The sequence below is a fragment of the Leptosomus discolor genome, chromosome 6 (genome assembly GCF_034619465.1).
Source record: "Leptosomus discolor isolate bLepDis1 chromosome 6, bLepDis1.hap2, whole genome shotgun sequence".
NCBI classification, from domain to species: domain Eukaryota; kingdom Metazoa; phylum Chordata; class Aves; order Leptosomiformes; family Leptosomidae; genus Leptosomus; species Leptosomus discolor.
In genome coordinates, this window is record NC_141396.1 from 15,920,140 (window position 1) to 15,945,134 (window position 24,995).

The 24,995-nt window shown below is 42.8% G+C and overlaps 1 protein-coding gene across 1 annotated transcript in view; it reads right to left on the reverse strand.

The window, feature by feature from the left end:
• The window catches only part of ARMH3 (armadillo like helical domain containing 3), a 123,920-nt gene that overhangs the window by 33,063 nt on the left and 65,862 nt on the right, over positions 1-24,995 (reverse strand). The window contains exon 23 of the mRNA XM_009954428.2: positions 1,789-1,867. Coding sequence (XP_009952730.1) covers positions 1,789-1,867 — 79 coding nt within the window. The remainder of the gene's footprint in view (positions 1-1,788; positions 1,868-24,995) is intronic.

A 24,995-nucleotide genomic window follows, 5' to 3' on the forward strand; every position in this document is an offset into this window, starting at 1 on the left:
CTACCAGTACCTCTCATCACTTACCACGTGGGACAGCTACAGACAGAGGGGAAACCACAGTCCAACAGAGACCTGAGCTCACTGGCATAACTGAAAGTGGAGGGAAGAAGTGTCCATCCCTCTCCTCCTTGTGCAGTAAATTGCAGAGCGCTGACTAAACACCCTTACTGAGACCACACAGTCCCTCACCACAGTGACATCTCCGTTATTTCTCTGCAGTTCACCAGAGCCTATTATTGCTTTGCTTTGTTTGATGTTCTCCCTATGTTGAGAGAAAGCATGAAGGGAGAAAAGAAAAAAAGAGAAATCTAAATGTCTTTCAACTTCCTAATCACCTTCCTCAAAATGCTCCATGCATCAGCACTGATTTCATTATCTGCCTGCTGCTAGAAATTTTATTTAAAGAATAACACACAAGGAAGAAAGGATTTAACCTGACCTCCCTGAACTGCTGGGGGATGAATACTACACAGAGCTGACAGTGAAAAGCTTGTTTCCTTTCTCAGACTAACCCAAAGACTATGCAAAATTCCCCTCCATCCAAGCCCCCAGTTTTAAATTGGGCTATCAAAGGCTTTTCTTTTTTAGGGGCCTGGGTTGGTGCAATCAGTATCATCAATGAATGAGAACTGATAACACGAACCATCACAAAGCATAGCTGCGGGTACAGTGACTCTCAGAGGCATAACGATATAGAAAATTAAAACCAGTATTCTTCTATCACGAAAAGAATAAAAAGCACTAGGGTCCACATTTTTTTCCCTGCTGTACCAGTACATTATTCAACCTGAGACTTTGGGATGTTACACATTACAGATCAAGTAGGATAATAAATGAAAAGGTTAGTGCAAAGCATGGAAGGGTATCACCAAGTAATGAGTAAAAATATCATGGACAGATAGAGAAATTAATTGCAGAGCAGGATACAGTCAAGACCTTTTAACAGGCACAAGCATAGGATCCCATCCAGTGGAAGAAGCAACCCAAGGTGACTCAAATGAGGTCTGTGCTAGACTGCGTACACAATTTTTCCTCTGGAAGGTCCAGGGCTGTTGATGCAAGCTGTGCTGGGGATGGTCTCTCAGCTCTCACAGCAGCTCTGTATTTTGTCCACCACAGGATCCTGCGGAGTCATTTATTTCTCCAAGAGTGATTAACATATAATCCCGATATTTTATTTTGGGAAATAGGCCATCTTTTTCCCTTCCTGAGACCATGCACAGTAGCCTATTTTCAAAAAGCCACATTCACACATTTATGCAATACAAGCAGGGCATTAAGAGAGCAAACCAGGCCAAATTAAGGAAGGGAAACCTAACCCTATCACCCTCTTTATTAAAAACCTTCTCTTTTGAAAATCTAAACCAACTGAATTCAATTATCCTAGAAAATTTCTACCAACTGTTACCTAAGTTGTAATTCCCCAATATCACAGAAAACCACGCTATGCCCAACAGTTCTCTGACAACTAAACTCGCTACCAAAAACCTCATGCCCCATTCTGAACACCAGCATCCTCACACACTTGCTGACAATGCTGCATATTTTCATGGCTCTACCCATCCTTCTGCGCTTGCTGGACCAAGATGTCTGCATGTGATGGTAAAACTGGCTAATGCAAGCCTTGTTGCCCTTCCTCTTGCCCACAACTGAACAAGGAACACAACAGTCCCACCTTCACCCCTCATACTGCTGCCACATTATCAGTCCCACCGAATGCAAGGTACTCCTAAATACCTATAATTCCAGAGGTCAACATGAAAAAAGGTCATCGCACGCCTGGCTTACCTGATCCTCGGAGAGCTGCGATATGTGATTCACTGCAGCGTAAGACTCTATCTTCGGGTTGAAGTGATTGATGATGGCTCTGAAACAAAGGAGGGAAATATTCAGAAGTCTCAGGAACAGCTTAAGGATGCAGCAGAAATTCCCCATCAGCCTGAGTCAGTGCACGTGGAGCCACAGTCCTGCAAATAGTTCCTCGCTCAGCACACTGTACTGCTTGCTCTGCTGAAGGCACGCTCCCTGCCAAGAGGCCAATGCAGATTCAGTCGCAGGCTCACTGGAAATCGCAATCATTGCCCTACGTGTGGGTGCATTTGTCCCAGCAGATACGGGGCTGTGCTCGCTGCTCTGGCAGAGGAATCGCTGCCTTGCTGGAACAGGCTGCAAATAGCTTGGTGTTCCAACAGATACACAGCAAATCTGGCCACAGCTGCCCCATCATGCTCAGGACCTGCATCTCCTCGTCCCTTCCAAAATCAGTATTGCCTGGCATTTTGCTCTATGGAACTTTATTGCCTGATGTATTGATGCTGATGGTTTACAGCTTTTCATCTCCACTATGTTTGCAGTGTTGGCTCTTACCTGTAGTCATCCATCATTGCAGACACTACTTTGACTTCTTCCCATAATGACTTTAGTCCTTAGCCCCAATTTAGATCGTTAAAGATAAGTTATGACAGTGTCCCAAATACAGCAGCAGAAACACTGATCACTTCTACTTCTCTGCCTCATTTCTCCCACTGCCTGCACCAACACACCCCTCTTCCCTTCTAGGTGGATCTAGAGTCAGGTATGAGAAATCTAAAATTGAAAGTAAAATAGTAATTGGGGGGGAACAATCAAACTGCAGCTGGAATATTTCCTCAGCTTCTCCTCTGCTTGTCAGGTGCAACTGAGAAGACAAATGGCAAGACAGTAAAGTCTTCCCAGGCTAGGGTTTGCAGCTGGTCTAGTTGGGATATTACTCATGAGACCCACTGCTGAGGTAAACACTCATCATGGGAACAGCCCATGTCAGTGCCTGGCACAGATGTGCGCTGACGGTGCTTGGAGTACACTTGCTTGGCCAAATTACACCACAGCAGCAGTCAAGGCTTTCACTCTCATATTCATCAGCATGAAAATTCACGCCAGCTCCCTCTGTTGCACTCTAATGCGTTCCCTCCTCCCCACACCTCTCCCTGCAGAAGGGCTTTCAGCTGCTTTCTCCAGACCTCATCACAGCTAAGGGCTGGTACCTGAGCCCAGGAACACATGATATTCAGTGGTGCAAATCAGAGGCAGTGGAAAGAAATTCCACCTAAAAGCATCCTTACTTCTTTAAATACACAGATAAAGAAAAACAGTGTGGAAGGGGTGGGGAGTGGGAGAACAGTTAAAAAAAAGCAAACCCAAACAGAATCTGTAGCTTCACTGCAGTGCTGCCAGCCACACACCTCATCACCACACCAGATGCAGTCTATGCGCAGGGGCAGTCACTCCAGCGGCTGCTCCTACAGCATCAGTATGTACTTAGCACAGGGGAGGTTCTGCAGTCTTGTCAGCCTTGACAGTTACACCAGTAACACGAATTCAGCAGGGCCTCTGCCAGGCTTCCCGTACCCCTCCACCCCCTGAAGGAGGGCAAGCAGGCAGGTAGAGACATGCCCGGACTCTTCCCATTTCAATCCAACCAGAGAAGCAGCTCCCTGAGTCACAATCACACTCTCCATTACCCAGCCTCTCGAACGCTGTGGCTTTCAAGTTGCATGTTTCACGCCTGGCTGGAGTCATATTTACACTCCTACAGGACGCACTACAAGCTATTGAAAGAAAAGGGAACACAGACTTACAACAACTTAACTTCTGGCTTGACAGAAGGTTTGGCAGCTCAGAGGGGTTCAGTGCACTCACATGGTTCCAACATTTACCAGGGAACAGATTTAGCATTCATTTGTATCCACTGCTGTGAAGCACTTCAACATGGGCTGCCTGCTCACAAGTCCCTGCTCGGATCTGAGCTAGTGGAGCGGCACCTGCAATCACAGCTGGGATTCACCCAGGGAAAGCAGAACCAGCAACCAGCTGCCACTGCAGTAAGACTGAACAGACATTAAGGAACAGAAAGAATTCAAGTGTCCTTCTTCATTTCCCTAAAGGCGAATGGACAACTCCTCAGCAACTAGAGGAAGGAGTTCAGCTGTTTAATTTAAGCGAGCTCTTTTCACCATGAAGAATTCCTTCCCAACCTGATTTTCTGCAGAGCTGTTTTCCTGAACCTGCAGGCAGCCTGGGGCAGAGGGGAGTATGAAGAGCTTGGATTCAATCCTGGCTCTGTGTAGCCAAGTCCTGACTGCCCAGCATACACTACCAAGGCCAGGCTCTGCACCTGGTGCAGCTCCTCCTCACACATCTGCTACGAGAAACTCCATCGCTACCCAGCCCAAGCTGCTGTGCAATAGCAGCGCCTTTCTGCATCAACTACTCTGATATTCCTCTGCTATTCTGCCATCTCTCAAAATCCATCTTGTCACTGGGGCATACTTTTAGGCAATTGGCCTCCTGGGCTACTGAGTAACAGCTGGAATTTCACTTTGCAAAGCTGCCACTCCACAAGCATTTGTTCCTGGAGACTACAGGGGACTGGAGCTTTTAAGCACAGTCTCCCCCTTACGGACAATAGAACAGCGGCTTTGCCATCTTTAGTTCACACACCAGCATGTAAGAGCTGAGCTTTGGCAATGTTTTATTTTTACACTGTGATTGCCTTGATTATTGGGATATCAGCCAGTACCTTTGGGGAGGGGGAAGGGAGCAGTTAAAGCGCTTGGAAAAGATTTGCGATGTGCTATGCTGTACTGAGATCTTCATATTGATCGTGAAAAAAACAAATAAATAAAAACCTTGTGTTTGGTATTCATGAAGCACTAGCACCTTCAACGCATTTGTAAAGCAAGGAAATATAAAGTGTCAACTGAAAGACAAAACACTGCAGTTCCCCAAGTAGACTTTGATAGCATGTACATATTTCCACACCGCAAAGTCCCTTAGTGGGGCTGGCTGCCGTTTGTCATACAAATTTCAGAGTGCTTTTGGGACACAAGTCTCTAGGGACTGAGCGATGTCTGGAGAGATGTCACTTGAGCAACATTGCCTCCTCTGACTCCACAGCTCAGCAGTCAATTGGCAAGAGAAGACTTGGACAGAAGTCACTGGACAAGGGAAGGATGCTGAACAGACAGAAGGTGAAACAATGGTTCAGGAATGAAAAAACTGGCTCCCAGTGGCTTGTCTTGAGGTTAATGCCTAGTGGTCTAAGGCAGACCACAAGTGATCTTTGCTTTCTTTATTCCTTGATCTCCCAGTGAGTCATTTACATACTAGCCATGACAGTACTCTCAGAAAAAACACACATCTCCCATCCCTTCCTCACACAACTCTTCAGAGAGCAAGCCACCTAGACACCACGATGCGAGAAGCCACATAGAGACACGTAGTAATGAATCTGTATTTTCTTCAGGATGAAAAACCTCGGACACTTGCATTTATGTATTTATGCATTTATTGCACATTTATTGCATTTATTTCTTTGGGAAGAAGGGAATGATTGCAAGAAAAATAGAGTGTTCCACCCTCATCTAGGGTCCAATGAATCATTTATTTGCACAAGGTGCATTAATCGTGTTATTAGACAGGAAAAGTGCGTCCCATTGTAACAGGTGTCATACAAACACAGAATGGTGGGAAGCCTCCATCCCAGAGAGCTAACGATCTCAAATGCAAGGGAAGAGAGAAAGCTCAGAAAAGTGCGGTGGCAACAGAAAATATAACAGTGCTGTTACTTACTGAGTATCATGAAAGACTTCAGTTAGAGATAAACCAAGGATAGAAAAAACCCCACAGAAAATAATACCAAAGGAAGAAGCACAGAGACAGGAAAAAGGAGAGAGAAGGGCAGATAGGATCAAGAAAAAGAGAAGTGGAAAGACAGCAGGACAGAGATGGTCAGAGCAACAGCGACTGATCGCAAAGCAGTCTGTCCTCTGCAAAGCGGAAAGCTTGGACTGGTTGGAAGTTACTACTTTGGCTATTCCTGAAGCTGCAACAATTGGCCAGTCCTGAAGTGACTGTTACTACCCCTTTTTCCCTCAAAAACACACAGGCCAGAAGCTCAGAGTAAAACAACTTCTGAAGATGCAGTTTGCTGACAGGAAAGGGCTCCTGTGAAAACCAATATGGCATGCATGAAAGAAAAGATTTAATTGATTCCTCAATTTAATCTGCCACTAGTTGTAACACTGTACGTGAGAAGTGAAACGCACCAGCAGCACTATGCTACCAGTCCGTTAATTCCTAGTATCTTCCAGACCATGTCAAGGAACACCACCCTGCCTGCCTTAACCTCACAACAAGCTGGTCTGGGTCCAATGTGCAGAGAAAGCAAAATCACCGTGCTCAGGCAGGCAGCACTTCTTCAGCATGTTTTCTCTGACCTCCAAACTCTCCCCATCAAATTATTGCAGATGAGCTAATACCCACTCCTGCTTGACAGCAGCTACATTTTCAGAGTCCCAAAAGACAACACCGTCCTCTTGTCCTGAGCAGTGAAATTAAGCACTCTGGAGGTGCTGAAAGTAGGCTAAGGGAAGAAGAGAAAGGTTGCAAAGCTTATTATAGAGATGGGAATGCTGAGCCATCATTCACTGCACGAGCCTGGTCTTTGCACCTGCTCTGCAGGTCTAGTATGCAGTGCCTGGCATAAAACAGTCTCTGTACACCCAAACAGTGAAAGCAGCACTGCAAGCTCACTTCTTCCTACATCCTGTTACAGTGGAAGAGAGAAGCAGTAACACTTGACTGGTATTTACCCCTTTGCAGGAAATCAAGGGTGACTGTATACCCACTACACACAACATTCATCTTCTCAACTGAATGCTCAGGCCAGCGCAGCACACTGGGCAGCAGTGACCACATCGCTGCCTCCATCGAGTTCCCTCTGCAATAAGAACTGACAGCATCCGAGACAGACAAATACTCCAGCGCACACTAAGCTTGTAGTACCATGATGAAGGCTAGGAACAGGCAGAAACAGGAAAGGGCATAGTTGTCATTTATCACATTCCACTTTATAAAGCTGCTTTACTACAAAAGGGAGACCTGAGATACAGTGGCTATTGTTCAGGAACAGGAAGCAGTAAGTGACCAGTTTCTCTCTGATTTGCTACAGCAGTTCCCTCTCCTTCTCACATGCCTTGGCTTCTGCCTTCATAAAACAGGAATAAGAACAATCACCTCCACAAAGTGTTTTAAACCAACAAAGTGAAAAGAGCTGAGAGTGTTTTACTATGTGATATGTTGGAAACTGCTGAAGCACAAGGCAGCAAGCAAATAGCACATAATACAGAAACCAGAAACCAAAATGAATGCAAACCACATATCTTCTTCCCCCGTTCATACCATCACAATCATGGTTGCTGGAGACCTGTGCAAAACTGCCAGGCACAAGCCAGCCTTCCTGCAGCAAGCTGTATCTCAGCAAGCTGCTGTTTGGGGCAAGGATCCTGCTGGCATTGCTCTCTTACGCACTCCCAGCACTCAAGACAATAAAACCCCATCTGTTCAGTGCCTGCAACAATTAGATTGAGTTACTCCGTATGCGTAGCCCCACCTGGCAGGAGGTGAGAGGGTTTAGATTATTTTAACACACATCCACAAGGCATTGCTGTAAAGTACACATACCTGCCATACCTAAGCTGTACGCATCAATTAAAAGCAAGCAAACCCCCTGGAATGGTGCACTAAATTCTTCCTTCTACTGTGGCTTAACTCCAGTCTGTTAAATTTCTCCTGCTCCTACACTTTAATGAGTACTGACATTAAGCTGGAAGTCCACAACTCACAGGGGGAGGCATCTTCCAGACACAATAATAAACTGCAGGGGAGAATCCAAGACAAAAGGATATTTTAGTCAAAAGCACTTGCTTTACAGCTAACCAAAAATATCCGAGTCAGCACTGCTGCAATTTCACAGAAGAAATAAGCCCGCTACACGTGTTCAATTCTGCCATACTGAAGCCTATAGCTTGCGATGACAGGCTCCACGGCAGAGGGAGATACCCGGCCTATTTATTTAATAAGGAGGGGACAAAAGAGTGCATACGTGCCAATTGAGCTTCTCTCAATTCTCAGCATTGTTTTACCAAGCTCCATTCTGCAAGGGCAGAAGCAGAGGATGTGCTTTCTGACCCACCATGCAGCTCTGCAGTGCACCTTTCCCCATCACTGTTTGCTGGATACTAACCTGATATCATTACAGCTTACAGGATATGCTGATAGTCTCTTCTTACAGTTCATGTCCATACCTTTAAGCCAAGCAAACCAAATACCTCCAACCCTCACACCTAAAACGAGTTCTATTTGGCTTCTTAACTAAAGAAATCCTCTGAGCAGTTAACTCTTTCGGGACAGTTGCATGACTTCACTGGAGACAACTCGGGGAATTTATCCACTCACCTATTTTCATGTGGCTAGTACATCACTGGAAACTAGTCTAGATGCATTTCTGTTCCCTTTTATCAATAAGTAGGCATAAAAATTCTTAAGTATACGTAACCAATGGCACTGCTCTAGTTTAACTGATATGAATGACAGATACTCCAGAAAATACTGCCTAGGCATTGGGAGTGAAAATATCTATTGAAGCACAAGGCACTGACCTGATCTGTGTTCCCACTCTTTTGCCAATCTGTCATTGACTGTTCTAACACAAAGCTATGTCTTGATAAAAAATAAATTTCTCTTCTGAATCATGTAATTTATGAGAGATCAAATGAAACATTTTATGGCACATTTCATTGCTCTGAAACACCTGGCTACTAGCGGTGGGAGCATGGTGAGAGTTTACCAACACAAAAGCACTAAAAGCCAACCCTCCATCACAACCTCGATTCCAGAGAGCAGCAGTTAACTAATACTGCTCAGCTCATACTACAAACAGAAATGGTGCTGTATGACAGAATACGGAAATGTCACAGATATAATTTCTGCCCTCTGGGCTTGGGCTGCTGGGCACTGAAACCTGCAACTCAGTCTACCATGTTCACGATGTGAGAGCTGACCATGACACGCCAGCCTATGTCTATGCTTCTGCACTTGCGTTACCAATTTTGAAATAACAACCAACTTTTAAAATGAGAAGCCCTCCCTTGAGGGTTTCTTAATATATGCCTACTGCTCTAGAGCTGTGGTTGTGCCTCAATAGCTGCACAGTCCCATAACAAACAATATTAATACAGAAATATCTTTTTCAGAGCCTAAACAATCTTTTCTGCAGCACATGTTCCCCAGTCCTCTTACCTCATATATAGTCATTTGTCCAGACAGAAGTTCTTCTGATGTGCCAAACAAGCAGAAAATATAGTTCATGGACCAAACAGGCTGTGGTTCTTTTAGTATCTAAGCACCCTTTGATGCAAACAGCACCAAGCTCTCTAGTAGCCAGGTGTTTTAGAGCAGTGAAATGTGTCATAACACATTGCCTCAACATCAAATACAGCCCTTCAGCTACTACTTTTAACTCACTCATGTACAAGGCAACCCGCTCTCCAAAACGAACAACAAGGTATGAAGAAACAGTTAATCCAGAAGATGAGAAAAAAAAAAAAAAAAACAACAAGAAGGGGCAGGGGGTGGGGTGGGGGTGGTGGAAAAGCATTTAACAATCATTTACCAGGCAAGTTTGCAGAGCCACCTTCTCTGGTTAGGACATGAAGTAAAGAACTTTTGGCAAGTATTTATTCTCTGCGTGCACTAGAAGTGGGCCAGCATCTACCTATTGCTTCAGAATTCACATTACAGGCTGCCATCCCAGCCCCCTGAGACACAAGGCATTGCAAAACCTCAAAAAGGATCAAAACCTTAAATATTTTACATTACTTCTATGCCCGTTAGTATCTCACATTAGTATTTTATCATAGGACATTTAACCTTATGGAGAAGGCGCAAGTCCAGCTTATTGGATACTGCATTTAGTGCAGAATACCGTATAGACTGCAGACACCACCTTCCAAACATACCAAGCAAAGAGTGAAATTTTAAAAGTTTATAAACCATCCCACGGGGACCTTTCAAAGCTCTCTGAGAAAGGCGGTGCGTATGGCTGCTAGTCTAACTTAGTGAACACTTTCCATCAACCCCAGATTATTTAGGGTGGAAATTACTTTTATTACCCCATTTTGTCAGGTGCGAGCTGGCAGGTATTGCATGAGGCCCTGAACACCCTCTTTGCAGACTGTGGCAGCAAGACAGAAATCCTTCTCTTTAGGTCACATAACACAATCTTGTTCTACTGACTCACAGTAAAACCTGTGCCTGTGACAAAAGTCCCAGAAGGAAAGGAATGCACCGAAGCATCGGCATTTGTCTGGATTGAGCAAGTAAAGGGTTAGAACAATACAACCTAGTTGTGAAGTAGCTGGATATTAAATGACACAGAGAGAGGGGGGAAGGAATATTGCCTAAGCAAGAATCAACTACAGTCAAACCTACTTTGCAAAGGAAATGAAGTTGAGTCCCACAATGATATCTAATTAACTTAATTACACAAGTGTCAGCTAAAGCTGTACCTGCACAGCCATGTAAATCTGCAAGTGTTCACAATCTTAACCTTTCAGACACTACCAGCTACCATGCCGACCAAACCCCCTTGTTTACAGTCCAGTCCTCTGAAAACACAAGATGCTGCAAACCTCACAACATTTTCTGATCAGAGAGGTGCAAATGAGAACCATATTTGTTAAGAAATTCCTGATGGGAGCAGCTAAAGCAATGCCTTGCCTTCCAAAATCCAGGACCAAGACTAAAGCACAGACTCTGATCACACCCCCTCACACCCTGAGTGAATACCATGTCCTCAATAAAGATGTAATCACCCGTCATTTGTGACAAGGTGATGTTGGTTTTCAATGCCAAGGAAAGCTGTAGAAACAAACAGCATTACAGCTGAATGAATGGTACTCTTGTTGTGATATTTATCTCATGTCTGAAAGGCTGGAGGATCTGTAGTTGATTAAGATTCTGTTTTCCTGAGATAGGGTAACTGGTTTATGGACCAGTGGAGAGCTTCATCTCATTACAGGCATCTAACTCCTTTGCTGTAAGTGTTTCATGTGTCCCCATCTCCTTTCCTATTTAATTCCCCTAACCAGACCTGCCTGCCTGAAAGCCACGCTCCCTCCATCCCAATATCTGCAGATCTCACAAATATCTACTCTCTATTGAGATCTCTACTCTCAATATCTAAGGGGTGACGATCAGAAGCAAGTGATTTATTGGAGCTGAACAAGTTATCAACTGAGTTACTGGCAACAGGCGGGTATTAAATCCATTGTGACTGCAGAGTAAAATGCCATACTGCAAGCTAGCCTGTGTGCAGACACACACAGTTCATCAGACAACAGCAAGGATGAAAGGAGAACTGGGGGTCAGCTCATCACAGCCCAACTGACAAGTAGCCTGCCTACAACAAGGGTTTCCAGAATCACTTCAATGGTGTTGGGTTTTTTGGGGGTTTTATTTTTATTTTGCACATACATCCTTATCCTGCACCAAATTTCAGGCAGATGATGATAAAACCCATTCAGCTGAATTGTCCATTGAAGGACAAATCTTTGGGGATGGACTTTCCCATGTCACACAGAGGAGGAGAAAATTATTTTATTTTCAAATACCCACACTTCCCTCACCCATATATACACCTCTGCTCACCTCTCCTTCAAAGCTTTGGTTTTTTACTTTATACATTTATTTTTTTCAGCTCTGTTCTTTGTATGTGTGTTACTGAAAGCAAGGCCAGTGAAGTGCATTTTCTGTTTCAAAAGCGAAGTCTGGTTCTCCAATCTAAGAAACACTGGAGCACCAAACATTTCAGTTAATTGCTGATGTTATCCTATCAAGCAAGTCGAAGAAAAAGCCCAACTCCTACAGTGTTCTGTTACTGACATTTCTTTTATGCTTTAAAAGTTTTAAAGTGTTTTTTCAAGGCTCTTACAAAAACATAATGCAAAAAAAAAGCCACACTTTTAAAATCAGTTACCTGCGATATAAAACAGGCGGCAGATGATGTACAAGCAGTAAGGAGGCCTGGACTTTATGAAAAGAAAGGTAAAGGTTTGCCTCTGCTTCTTCCTTATAATAGCTAATACACAACTTGCACACTGGAGAGGTACATCGGTTCTAACAGGGCAGTAACTTTGGATAGTTCAAGCTAGTTTCTTTCTGAAGCTTAAGCTGCACAATTCTTAAACCAGCACCTCCAATTAAACCTTCCAGACCTTGGGCCAACCTCTGAGCTGGGCAACCCAGACTGTGTTTTATCACCTCCCTTCCTTTTCTTTTTTAAACACAAAGCATCCATGTTATTCAGTTGTGGCTGACAAGGTTTGTAGACACTCAGAAGACGGGGAAGACCACGCAACTTCCCAAGTTCAGCAACCAACACTGAGGCCACATGAAGAAATATTACCCATAATAAAATGAAAACACAGAAAAAACCAAGCAAACTCAATGTATAGAGCCAAACGTGCTGTAGTTATTTGAAAAGTAACTAATACCAAAAAGGCAGTCATCACCCTTGGTTGCATTAATTTCCATAAGCTCTATTTGATTCAGAATTGCTCTCACAAACACCAAAACAATTAAGCATTAAAAGGCCATTGAAACCTTGAACTGTCATTTTACTATTACACTTGCACAGGCAAAAATGCAATGCTGACTACTTGTAGTGAGATACTTGATTTTTCCTTGGTTCCTTTTAGCTCTTCCATTCAAAAGCTGAAGGCAACATTTCTTTTCTGGTCCACTCACTGCAGCGGGCCAATTCCTATTCGTGCCCCAGCTCACCACTTCTGTCTGCACGCCAGGGGCCAGGATCTTTTTTCTGGTGTTGCTTGTGAACCAACGTTAGCAACACGATCTCAGCACTGTTGAGGTAACAGTGCTGCCATACGCTATGAAGGGAAAGCTGCTCAATCTAAGCATTTTGGGAAACATGGAGGAAGAGGAGTATCTTACAAAAAACATTCAGCACATATACAGGTCACTATTACAAAGTTTTAAACTGCCAGTAATTACTGCACGTGTCCGTGAGTGATACTGCAGATTTCCCCGCACTTTTAAAGAGGAAAAAATCTGCATGCCTTCTATTACCTTGGCTAGCATTCATTCTGAGCATATGCATAATTACTTACTATTGATAGGCACACACTTAGAAATTTCTGACAATTTAACCCAGATCAAACACTGCTTTAGCTTAACTGATACACCATTTATTGCCAGGGAAAACGCTGTAAAAATCTTGCTCCAAAAATACTAGTCAAACTTGCAGCAAAAAACCTGTTAATGCAACATAAAGGCTGCTTACTGTTCACCTAACCAAACCTTGTTTTCCCTTCACCCACACTGCACTTGCTTAAGTCATCATTTTCCTGACTACGTTTAAAAAGCATTCTCCGCCACCAGCTCTCCAGTGCTGCGTAAGTTAGCTTGCATGGCAAAATTTCCTTGTCTGTTGCAAGACTCCTAAAGGAATTAAACCTTGCAAGTCATTAGAGAACTTTGATTATTATTTTAAATAACAGGTCAGATGATTACAGAACCCATTCAGTATCAAAGGGATTAATTGCTGCTTTAACAGCCAACATGTGCTAGCTGAACAACACAGCAGAAGTGATACGGGCTGTGGCATCTGATGCTAATGAGCAACAACACTTATCAGTATACGAAAAAGAGAGAACTGCATAAACCTCTTTCCAGAAAACCACAAAAAGAAAAAAAAAAAACAACTCAAACCTGAATGCTATCTAAAGGGCAGAACTGTATTTGGCTTCACAGACAAGCTACATTGTGACACTCAACAAGAAAGATGATCAAAATTAGAACTGGGTTGATGATCCTTCTCTTCTACAGGATTTTGAATTTAGAAGTCTGGCTTTGTTTCAAATTCCAAATGAAACTGTATGATCTTTAACCTCTCCATTAAAATTTCATATTTATCCTTAATCTGAATTGATAAAAAGCTTTGTTTGGACAAAAATCATCATTTCAGTTCAACTCTGAAATACAAGATTTGGGAGAAAAAATTGTGACAAATCAAACTTTCATGTTGAAGGCATCCACCTATTAAAAAATTGAGGTAAGGATATTTCAAAATAAGAATTACCAAATATTAAAAAGTGTTTTGATTCAGCCTTCCACTGGAAAACTGTTACAACCAAGTTTTTTCTGAGCTATCTCTAAAATAAACCCACTGGCTCCCGCACAGGGCATTTCGTTGCACACTGCAGGCAGTCAGGACTAATGGTTCGCCTCCCCCTTCTAGCAGGGCTCCTCTTGCCAAGGAGCAGGAAGCTCAGCTCAAGATCTACAGATCTCTAAGCCTTCCGACGCTGCATCTCTGCATTCACGGGAGACATACAACTGCTCTGTACAAAAAGTCACTGGATAAACGTGGCCATAGGCCCCTGGCAGGAGGCCAGAGGTGCTGACAGCAGGACTAAGTTTGGGGAGCGTTACCCTAGGCTGGCACACCTGTTCATCACTCAGCATGGTCACCATTCTGCCTTAATGGGAGCCAGTATACTTTTTCTGACCTTTACCTTCCACAATTCTCAGAAAGCCTGAAAAAATTCATATTCAGGCAACTTCTAAGGCTTCATTCTGCATAGTGTTGAACAGGGAGGGCCAGCAGAGAAACAAAGACCCTCTGGCCTCAATGCAACTGGCACAGGAGAACAGGAGTAAACACAGCGCTTAACCTCCTGAACAGCAATGGCAAACCTGAGTGTCAACCTTCATGACTTACTGCCCCAAAACACCTCTGACATTATTTAACAGGCAGAATTAAGAGGTGGCACGAAAAGAGCGAAGGCCACCTGTAGCCTCTACAGACTCTGCAGCTCCATGTTGGGGCAGCTAACGAAAGGTCCAAAACAGGCCGTACAGGGCTTTTTTCAGTCCTCCCTCAGACCAGCTCTTCATGACCCAGTAATAGAGCCACATCAAGTATTGACTGCCTTTCCCATTTCCTTAAATGGTTTTTAACATATCATCAATCATACCATCTCTTTTAAGTGTTTTTAGCCATTTCAGGGAAACTGCAGTCAGACAGTTAGCTGCTAAAGGTTCTCTTCCAGCTCTAGCAGGAGTTAGTATTCCCCACAGCCCGCTTGACTGGGGCCGACTTGGCACAGTTTACTTTCTCCTGATGGTGGGCATCATTAAGATTCAGTTCCTGCCCTACCTTTACATGTAAAGCGTTGCTCTAGAAAGCGACGGTCGTGTTCAAATTGCAGAGTGCCTGCACACATGGAGACAGAGGCCTCTTAGGAGTGCTGGGCTGCGGACCCTGAAGCTGATAAGCAAGACCTCGTGTCAAAGGTGTCTTAACTTCCTGACGTAAAGACTCGAGATCACTGTGTTTAAGAACACCAACACCACAATAACACTTACTCTGTATGTATGCACTTTTGAAAAAAAAGACTTTGCTGAAATAAACAGCATATTGAACCCTTCTCTGCGTTTGACGACAATTCCCAGCACTGCTGTTCCTGTTCATTAATTACATTACTAAACTTGGAAGGCTGAGCAAAAATCATTAGGTAAAAATTTTTTAAGTAAGAAACAGACTTAAAAAATAGACACTCTGAATTCTCTGAAGCATTCTAGTTTTCTTTTGCTATTACAAATGAGTATAAAACTCTTGCCATTCTGAAACACAATGGCAAAAAAACCTGCTCCCATATAAAAACTGAAACATGTATGGCTGAAAATATGAATTACAAACATGATATTTTTACCAGGAGGTTAAGCTAGTGGTGATTTCTCCATGCCTCCCTGCAACACAACTTAATGAGCAGAGGCATCACGGTGACTGCAAACTGCAGGAAAAATGAAAAGCTTGCAGCCCACTGATATCTTCTTGAATCTCATCTCTGTCCTGTGGTCTTAAGAGCAACAACTCCCCAAAATAAATCTCAGGGCATCCCTTCTGTTTAATTGCTGCGTGGATAAATTTCAGTAGGTCTAAGGCTGATGTACAGGAGGAGAATTCTCTCAATGCAAAGATACAAGCCTGAAGCACAGGAATCCAGAGTGAAATCATTAAGTTTTAAACACAAAAGGAGATCTTTGATCCAGTCTTTAACTGATTCATGAAACTACAAGTCAGTAGATCAGCTTATCTGAACTTCTGTGTATCACAGGCTGCAGCATTTTTCAACATTATCCTTGCACTATATAGTCTCATGCCAGTAGCTAGCTAAAGCATCTTTCACAAAGGCATTCTGCTCAGATATGAAGAGGGGAGAAAACCGGTCCATTCTGTCATTTGCTACAATGGTTAATTACCTATTAAAAAATGGGTACCTAATTTGCAGTTTCAATTTGGTTTCAGTGTTTAGCCTTATGTTCCTTTTCTGTTTCGGCATTTTGTCTTCTCAAAGATGCTCTAACTCTCTAAAGAGCATACCTCAGGTTTTGTTTTAAAGAGATTAAGATACTGAAATCTTGAAACCATTTTAATAGCCTCTCATAATTGAGGCTTCTCTGTCCTTTCTCCAATTTTTCAATACACTTTCTGAAACAGATACCACACAAAATTGCAAAATATATATGATCATAAAACCACTTTCCTGCTCCTGCTAATATTTCAAGGGTCAAAAACTTTTTTAGCTGAACATTTCACAAGAGATCTAGAGTAAAGCTGCCAGTCACTGCTTTTCAAGATACAGCCCCCTTTTGCAGACCTGCACTTGCTTTTTCATAAACTGCACTGCCTGACAGTTTAAAAAGCAATTCAGATCACACTGCCTCATCTACTTCATGATTTAACCTTCTGCCAGTCTTCCAGTAACTTGCAAAATTTATCAGAAATTCTTATGTCCTTTCTGATCACCAAAAAACTTACCACATAGCACTATTTTCATACTCGTCACATAAGGAAACGCACCCTCGACATCCCCGCCTTCTGGGGGTGCTCCATGACAAATGCTTTGTCACATCACTTATTCTTGGAATCTGTAGCATTGTTACTAATGCACACTGCCAGCTCCGAAAGAAACACTGTGCCTTTCATATGTCTACAGAACTTCAGTAATCTCTGCTAGAAAACAAAGCTAAAAAGTTCTTAAATACCTCTTCTCTTTACTGTCACAAGTTTTCCAGTTGCGCAGATGAGCTATAACGTATGCAGGTCAGCAAACAATACTTTGAGAACCAACAGGGGAAATTTAAAGCCAAGTCTGACCAGCAGCAATCTCAATGACTTCTGAAGTCTCCACCTGCGCTGATGTTCGAGAGCTCTCCAAGTTCCTCTGGGCACCTGGAGTTCCTTTGGTAATGAATGCTGACGTGACTCAAATCCCTAAAAACTCTCTGCCAATGGGAAACCTGGTTTATATGGTTTGTCTGCTTTAGCCAAGGCAAAGTGCTTGATGCTGAACAATTTGAAGCAGAACTAGTGTTCTGTAATTGTCTTATAGCTGTAGTCTGCAATGTGCTATCTGACCACATCAGCAGTTTTGGGGCCATCGAGTGCAGAAAAGTGACAGGAGAACAAGTCTCAGCTCTGAAAATAGGCCATACCCATGTTTCCTCTCAATTAACAATGCTAATAGCACATAAACACATTCTTCATCTTGCAACTGTGGTAACTAACATCAGGTAACTGCCAGGGAAGCATTGATTAGAATGCATTTATGAGCATACAAATACATTCTCTCTCCTCTGCAGGAGCCACTGTCCATCGGTTGATTTCTCCAGTGCAGAGAAGAACCCAAGCTGCCATGACCACAGACCCCTTTGAAGAAAAATCAGGCTTGATATTCTGGATATTTCTAACAGAACAATTTAACAAATACCATATACCTCTGCCTTTTTGCTTTCTTTACACATAACCGACATAAAACAGTGCAAAAATCCAATTAAATTTCTAAAAACAGGTCACCTCTAAAACTCCCGTACACTTTCTACAAGACTGCCAAGGAGTTCTCATACAGATCTGGACCTAGTCCAACCTGAAATACATTTTGGTGTCCCAAAGCCTATGGAAGCTCAAAAGGACAAATTATTCATCAATGTCCCCTACTAAAAAGCATTCTGCAATGTTGCTAGCACAAAATGGCTGTTTGCTATGAGCAGGCAAAATGATTTATTTAGTATATATACATACAGCCTCTGAAGCACTGCAGTCCTCCTGACAGAGAGGCATACAAATGTGAGGATTATGCAGATAAATCACAAGTGCAGGACTGGATTTTACTGTACTTCCACTGTTTGTCTATATATATGATTTACAACAAGTTTCAGATAAAGTTTTGTAATATTTTAACATTAGAAGCTCTTGTTTTATAAAGTTGATTACCACTTTCAAATACCTATCTTCCTATGCCTGTGTATTGACTAATACATTAAGCTAGAATAAGACAATATACTTTTTGCTTCACAGCTACTGAGAAACTCCTAACCATGATTAGATTAGCTCAGTTCAACTCAGACCAAAATTATTTCTGGGATGTTCCTACAGCACATTTCATCTAGTACATCTGCATTATTTATGGCATTTACACAAGGAGAATTGAAGGCTTTTATAAACTAAGACACAAATCAATACAAGCTCTTAGCAGATGGGGCCTTAGTAGGGTTCCACAGCAGCATCATTCCACACAGAGCAAACTCTTTCAACTGAGTAACTAGTAACACAGGAGGAAAGATTTACTTAGAAAGTCAAGAATTAGAGGCACCCTCGGCACCAGGCCTTTCAACGAGTACTGTACCTTTAGAGGCTAAACAGTCAGAGCTAGGTTTGCATGCAATAGGTCACTTAAACGGCTTCGCAACATCAGACTGCAAGCAATACAACGGCTCTGTTTCATTTCCCTCCCCAAGCTAAGATAAAAAGGCTGTAACACAGATGGCTTTCCCTGTCAGAGGCACGATGGACTAGGGAAGAAACGGATGGGAGGCAAATTCAGTTTGGCACTCAGTCAAGTCAGCAGTGTACTCCAAAGGAGACATTTCTCAGCCTCCACTGTGTTGGTGTTTGTTGTAGACAGCACAGATAGAGGGGCAGAACTGGCCTGCAAGAGCAGCACCGAACAGGGGAACCAGCTGGAGCCACAGAGCCTTAAGTCCTAAGTGAGGGAAAGACCCTCCCCACCTCCATACAGAAATAGCCCACAGGTGAGCCAACATCGAATCACAGAACGGTCTGGGTTGGAAGGGACCTCAAAGACCATCTAGTTCCAACCCCCTGCCATGGACAGGGACAGCTTCCACTAGACCAGGTTGCTCAAAGCCCCATCCAACCTTGAAGGTTTCCAGCGAGGGGGCAGCCACAGCTTCTCTGGGCGACCTCTTGCGGTGTCTCACTACCTTCACAGTAAAGAATTTCTTCCCAATATCTAATCTAAATCTCCCCTCTTTCAGTTTGAAACCGTCACCCCTTGTCCTATCACCACACTCCCTGATAAAGAGTCTCTTCCCACCTTCCCTGTAGGCCCCCTTGAAGTACTGGAAGGCCGCTCTAAGGTCTCCCTGGAGCCTTCTCTTCTCCAGGCTGAACAACCCCAACTCTCTCAGCCAGTCCTCATAGGGGAGGTGCTCCAGCACCCCAACATGGGACAGCAGATGACAGTAAGATATATGGCTTCACACCTGCCTGTTTCCAGGTAATGATCTTTTAATTCAACCTTGGCTGGTCTTTGTCAATAAATGCTCTTCACAAAGAAGAGATCATTATTTGAGGCACTCACAGTAGAGATCTCCCACCTGATCTGTTTGTTTTCCTAACCCATCTAACTTGTGCACTGAGAATTGATGATGGGGGGTTTTTGGATTTAGTGAAACTGAAGTTTGTCTTCATAGATTTTGGCAAAAGAACCTTTTAAACATCTATTTATAGAGCAGTGCATGGGGATCCACAGTAGCCAGAAGGCAAAAGGAATGAATCATAAATTATCCAACATGAACTTCCTTTAGAACAGTAACCTGCAACAGAAAAAAACAATTACACCCCTGATCAATTCTTCGCTCTACAAAGGCTCAGTAAAAGGATTTGTCCCCTTAACCAAGTAAAAAAAACCTAGGGCCTTTAATTTTTTATTTTTTAAAAAATCAAAGAAGACTCAGATGTTCCCACCAACTCAGTCTTCTTTAGCTGACAAACAACAGGCAACTGAACTTACAAAGACCTTTCTTCCCAACCATTAGATTTGAATCGGGACTAGCCAGAAGGAAAGGAAGGGGAAAAAAAAAAAAAAAAAAAAAGAAGACAGTCAAAAAATCCTGTTAGTCTTAATTAAAATCATGCCTTGCTCAGCTGGCACAGGTTTTACTTTCATGAGATTTATGAGTTCATGATCCTGACAGCTCTCCATGAGCTCTTTCTGGAGAAAAAAGGAACAGGGAAGATAATGACTGAAATTCTAAAGTAAAATCACAAGGGAAGAAAAATCTTCCATGGTTAATCATTCTACTCTTCTCTCCACCAGTGGTCCAAAAAATAACACACTTCTCTGCCACTCCCAGAAAAGAGCAAAATGCTGCTCGACAGGAGCCCAGCTCACAGGAAAGTATAACCTTCTTCCTTAGACATCCCTCTTCTAAATTACCAAGGACAATATTTCCCGTGCACATGCAAGCAGCAGAAAAAGCCACAGAAAGGCTTGGAGGCCTGCTCTTCTCTATGCAAAGCTCACGTGGGTCAAAATGTAGTTAAGAGACTCCTTCACATAACAATGAACCCTTACAGACACCTAACATGACAATTCGGCCTTCTCAACTTGAATGTGGTGACAGATTTAACAAACCCATGCGTAACCTAGATGGGCTATCGTAAGTAAAATGTAATCCTTCAATCCTGAAAGCAGTGGGATGAGCATGCTGGCATGTTGCCTTACCCTTGGTAAAGGCTTTGAAGCAAATAGGTGATTCCCGAGAAGCTGCTGACAGCTAAAATTTATGTAAACATTAAAAATTGCCATACTGAATGAGGTAGCAAAGGCCAACTCAGTGTCCCGATTTCAAAAGTGTCTAGAAATGGGAGCTCAGGTAACAGTATAAAAGCAGACAAGAATAAAAATATACTGCCCCAGAAAGAACTCTGCCACATGCCGTTCGAGATGATATGCAAAGCAGAGGTGACATCTGTATGATCAGTAACCTATGAGGGAATTTTCTTCCAGTAATTTGTATAATCATTGCTTTAAATTCACATAACCTTTTAGGTATTCCAGATCTTAACTAAGTTTTGCACAAAGCAGTATCTCTTTGGTTTGAGCTTGTCTGATCTCCTGATGCACCCTCTTCTTGTAGCTGCTCTTCATCTTCTCAATGGCACTTAATGTTTTTTACAAACTCTTGTATATTCTCTGCCATCTCTCTTCCAGTCTTTAGACTTGTCATGTATATAAATGTTCTTTGTAACACATCTGGTTCCACACCTTCGGTCATTCTTGCTGCCTCTTTCTGAATCTTTCCTCATTCTGCTACACCTTTTTGAATTTTCTAAGCTCTGGATACACAGCAAATGAAAAACTAGTTAATGTAAAAACTTGCCTTGCCTTTGAGAATAAATCCCAATAGAAGATAACACAATATTTACTGAGGGTGAGGGGTTAAGTTGAGAAGCAAAACAAAACAAAACAAAAAAGATATCGTAGATGGGTAAGAGAGAAGCTCCAATTTAGATCCAGAGACCTGAATGATTTTAAACACCACAACTAACAGTTTAGTTGGTGCATATGAAATATTTCATCTAGAGTGGTAGAGCAGCATAAACAGAAAAAAAAAAAAAAAAAAGAAAGAGAATAAAGAAAACCAACAACTTTACAATACAGCCACTGTAATGTTGCTGTGGGAGCAAACTTGGTGACAAACTTTCTAGCAGGGCCTGTTGTGATAGGACAAGGGGTAATGGTTTTAAACTAAAAGAGGTAGATTTAGACTAGATATAAGGAAGAAATTTTTACAATGAGGGTGGTGAAATACTGGTTGCCCAGAGAGGTGGTAGATGCCCCATCCCTGGAAACATTCCAGGTCAGGTTAGACGGGGCTCTGAGCAACCTGATCTAGCTAAAGATGTCCCTGCTCACTGCAGGGGAGTTGGACTAGATGACCTTTAAAGGTCCCTTCCAGCCCAACCACTCTACAATTCTGTGAATGTTAGATTACAGGCAAATCCCAGGCTTAGGGATGCAAAAGGATAGGGATTATTTTGTGCATGCATGTAGGGGGTAGTTGCATATGTAGTCAGGTCCCTGACTGATCAAGAGAGAATGAACTAATGTCATAACGGCTGGGGCAAGTTTTATAACGAGACCTTAAAACAGCTTTTCCTTAAGTTTTCCTTAAATTGTTCACTGTTGGCCTCCTTCAATAACTTTAGGCTGTTACCACAATTCCATTGTCATTCAGCTTCTTGTGTTTCCATTTTGCAGGTTTCCGGGCGGGGGGAAGAAAGACTTTCAGGGAGGTCCCTTCCAAACTCTGTCATTCTGTCATTCTCTATGGTCAGCGAGAACAGAGGAGGCCTCCGAGAATGAGGAAAGCATAAATGGCTCTTTCCTCCAAATCTGCCCTGAAACTTCAGCAGCATAGAGAATCCTGAACTGCTATAGTGTTGATTTTTCAGGCGAGACAAAAAGCAAATATCCTGCACACTCAGTGAGCTTTACACTTTTCCAACAGAAACAGAAAGCTGAGCTTCAGGTTCCTGGATAAATTCCTGTTTGGGTGGCAACTCTGGAAATCTGCCTCCACTGCTTCAGGTCAGACATTCCTCACTCCTCACCCCAGACAGTTGCGTGGTGAACCTGTGCAAGGTTAGTACCGTTCCAGTGTTTCACCAGCATACCAAAGGAAACACAGAAAAATCTCAGAATGTATCCTGTACAGTGTGTGATGCTTCTATAAAGGAAACACAGAATATTTCTGGAAAAAGAGCAGTAAGTTTAAAAGACGGTGGTCAAAAGAAAAATACAGACATCTTTCCTGAGGCTAGGAGAAAGCATGCTGTGCTAAACAATTTAATAATTAAATTGAAGAAGAAAATACCATTGTAATTAACATACAAAGAACCAGCATGGCCTAGCTAATCTCATCATGAAGAGATCGAATAAAGTAGCATGCGTTTTATGGAGCAATTTAATCTGGCAAGCAATTAATCGTAAGAGCACTAAGTCAAACGAATAGATTTCCCTTTAAGGAGATCACATTCATCATCTGTAATGTATTCTAAACTGTAATTTGTTAGCCAGCCCCTGAATCTTACAGAAGACATTTGCTGTCTTCCTTTAGTGGAGAAGTGATCCCTGACTGACAGGAGGGAGTGGCATCACTCTTTTTGAACCAGCTAGCCTGTTAACACTAATAGGTTCTGAATCATTGATGCAGGAAGCAAGTACCTTAGAAAAAGCAGCTACAAGTTTTTACAAGCCTTATACTTTAGAAAACTCCACAATGGTATTTACTAGACTATTTAAATCATGTCCTAATCCATTGATCAACCTCATCTGACCCATTTCCATATTGCCCTGGAGCTGGTAACATTATGGATGGGGGTGGAGGGAATTAAAACCAAACCAAAAAACCAACCCTTGCTTATTGAGAGCCTCAGCAGCCATCTCTTACCTGGGCTCCTCCTGGTGCAAGTCTGGGATTCTGGCTCTCTCCATCCTCCCATATTCTCAGCTACAAGAAAATCCTTCTCTGACTAGTTTTAAATGGAATTAGATCAGTTTAGATTGTACTGTTCTAACTGATCACAAGACTACCCCAGATCCTCAGTGCTTTTAGTGTTAGAAATCCCTTCACTTGTGACTTTTATTCATTCGTGAAACTCTGTCCTGGTTTCAGCTGGAATAATTTTCTTCCTAGTAGCTAGTATAGTGCTGTGGTTTGGATTCAGTGCAAGAATAACGCTGGTAACACACTGATGGTTTTAGTTGTTGCTATGTAGTGTTTATACTAAGTCAAGGACTTTTCAGCTTCTCATGCCCTGCCAGTGAGAAGGCTGGAGGGGCACAAGAAGCTGGGAGGAGACACAGCCAGGACAGCTGACCCAAACTGGCCCAAGGAGTATTCCATCCCATATGATGTCATGCCCAGTATATAAACTGGGGGGAGGGCTGTCCAGAGGCCGCTGCTCGGGAACTGACTGGGCATCAGTTGGCGAGTGGTGAGCAACTACATTGAGCATCACTTGTTTTGAATATTCTCTTTTATTACCATTATTATTACCACCATCATTACCACCATTATTATTACTTTCTTCCTTTTCTGTCCTATTAAACTGTCTTGATGTCAACTCACGAGTTTTATTTTTTTCCCTGATTCTCTCCCCCATCCTGCTGTGTGGGGGGAGTTAGCAGGTGGCTGTGTGATGCTTAGTTGCCAGCTGGGGTTAAACCACGGCATACTCCCTGCCCACTTGTTCATGTTACAAACTGCCCTTTAGCTTCAGAAGCTGTTCTAGTCGTTTCTGTTTCCCACCACGTCAGCAAACAGTAGTTTTGACTTTGCTGGAGTAGGCAAAGCACACACCAAGTATCCTTCTTGTTGCTTGTGTGTGCACCTGTCTCCATCCAAGTTTGTCTTTTTAGAAGATGAATCTGAAGGCCTCCACTCTTCCTAGGAAAGGCTTTCTGTTGAACATTTTCCTATCTTACTGTGTAGAGGGCATTAGTGTTCTTCTGCTTGAGTGCACAGCTTGGATCACAAAGACCAGCAGGCTGAAAGCAATCATAGCTCACATCCTCTAGGTGTCCTTGGGCCCACACTGATTCCCCACAAAAAACACACAGCAAATGCTTTAAAAAATAAAAAAGTGTTGTCAGACAGAAAAAAGGGCACTAAGAACTATTCAGTACCTCTAAGTCTTAACAGGGACCACTAAACTTCACCAAAAGGTAATGTGGCAACACTTCATCTAGAAACCACAGAAAATTCACTCAACTCAAGTAAGGCTATGGGCCATGTGTGAAAAAAGCTTGCTAGAGACATACAGCTTCTACCAGTGCCTTCCTGCCCCACTGTCACTCCAAATCAATTCAAAAGACAGATTTCTTCAGAGTAATGACAGGATGAGACCTATGCCTGGCTGCTTTCAGTCCTCTTCCATCCTGATAATTTCCCTTATGTTCCACTCAGATCGAAGGTGTGAATGTAAAGTTGCCCCA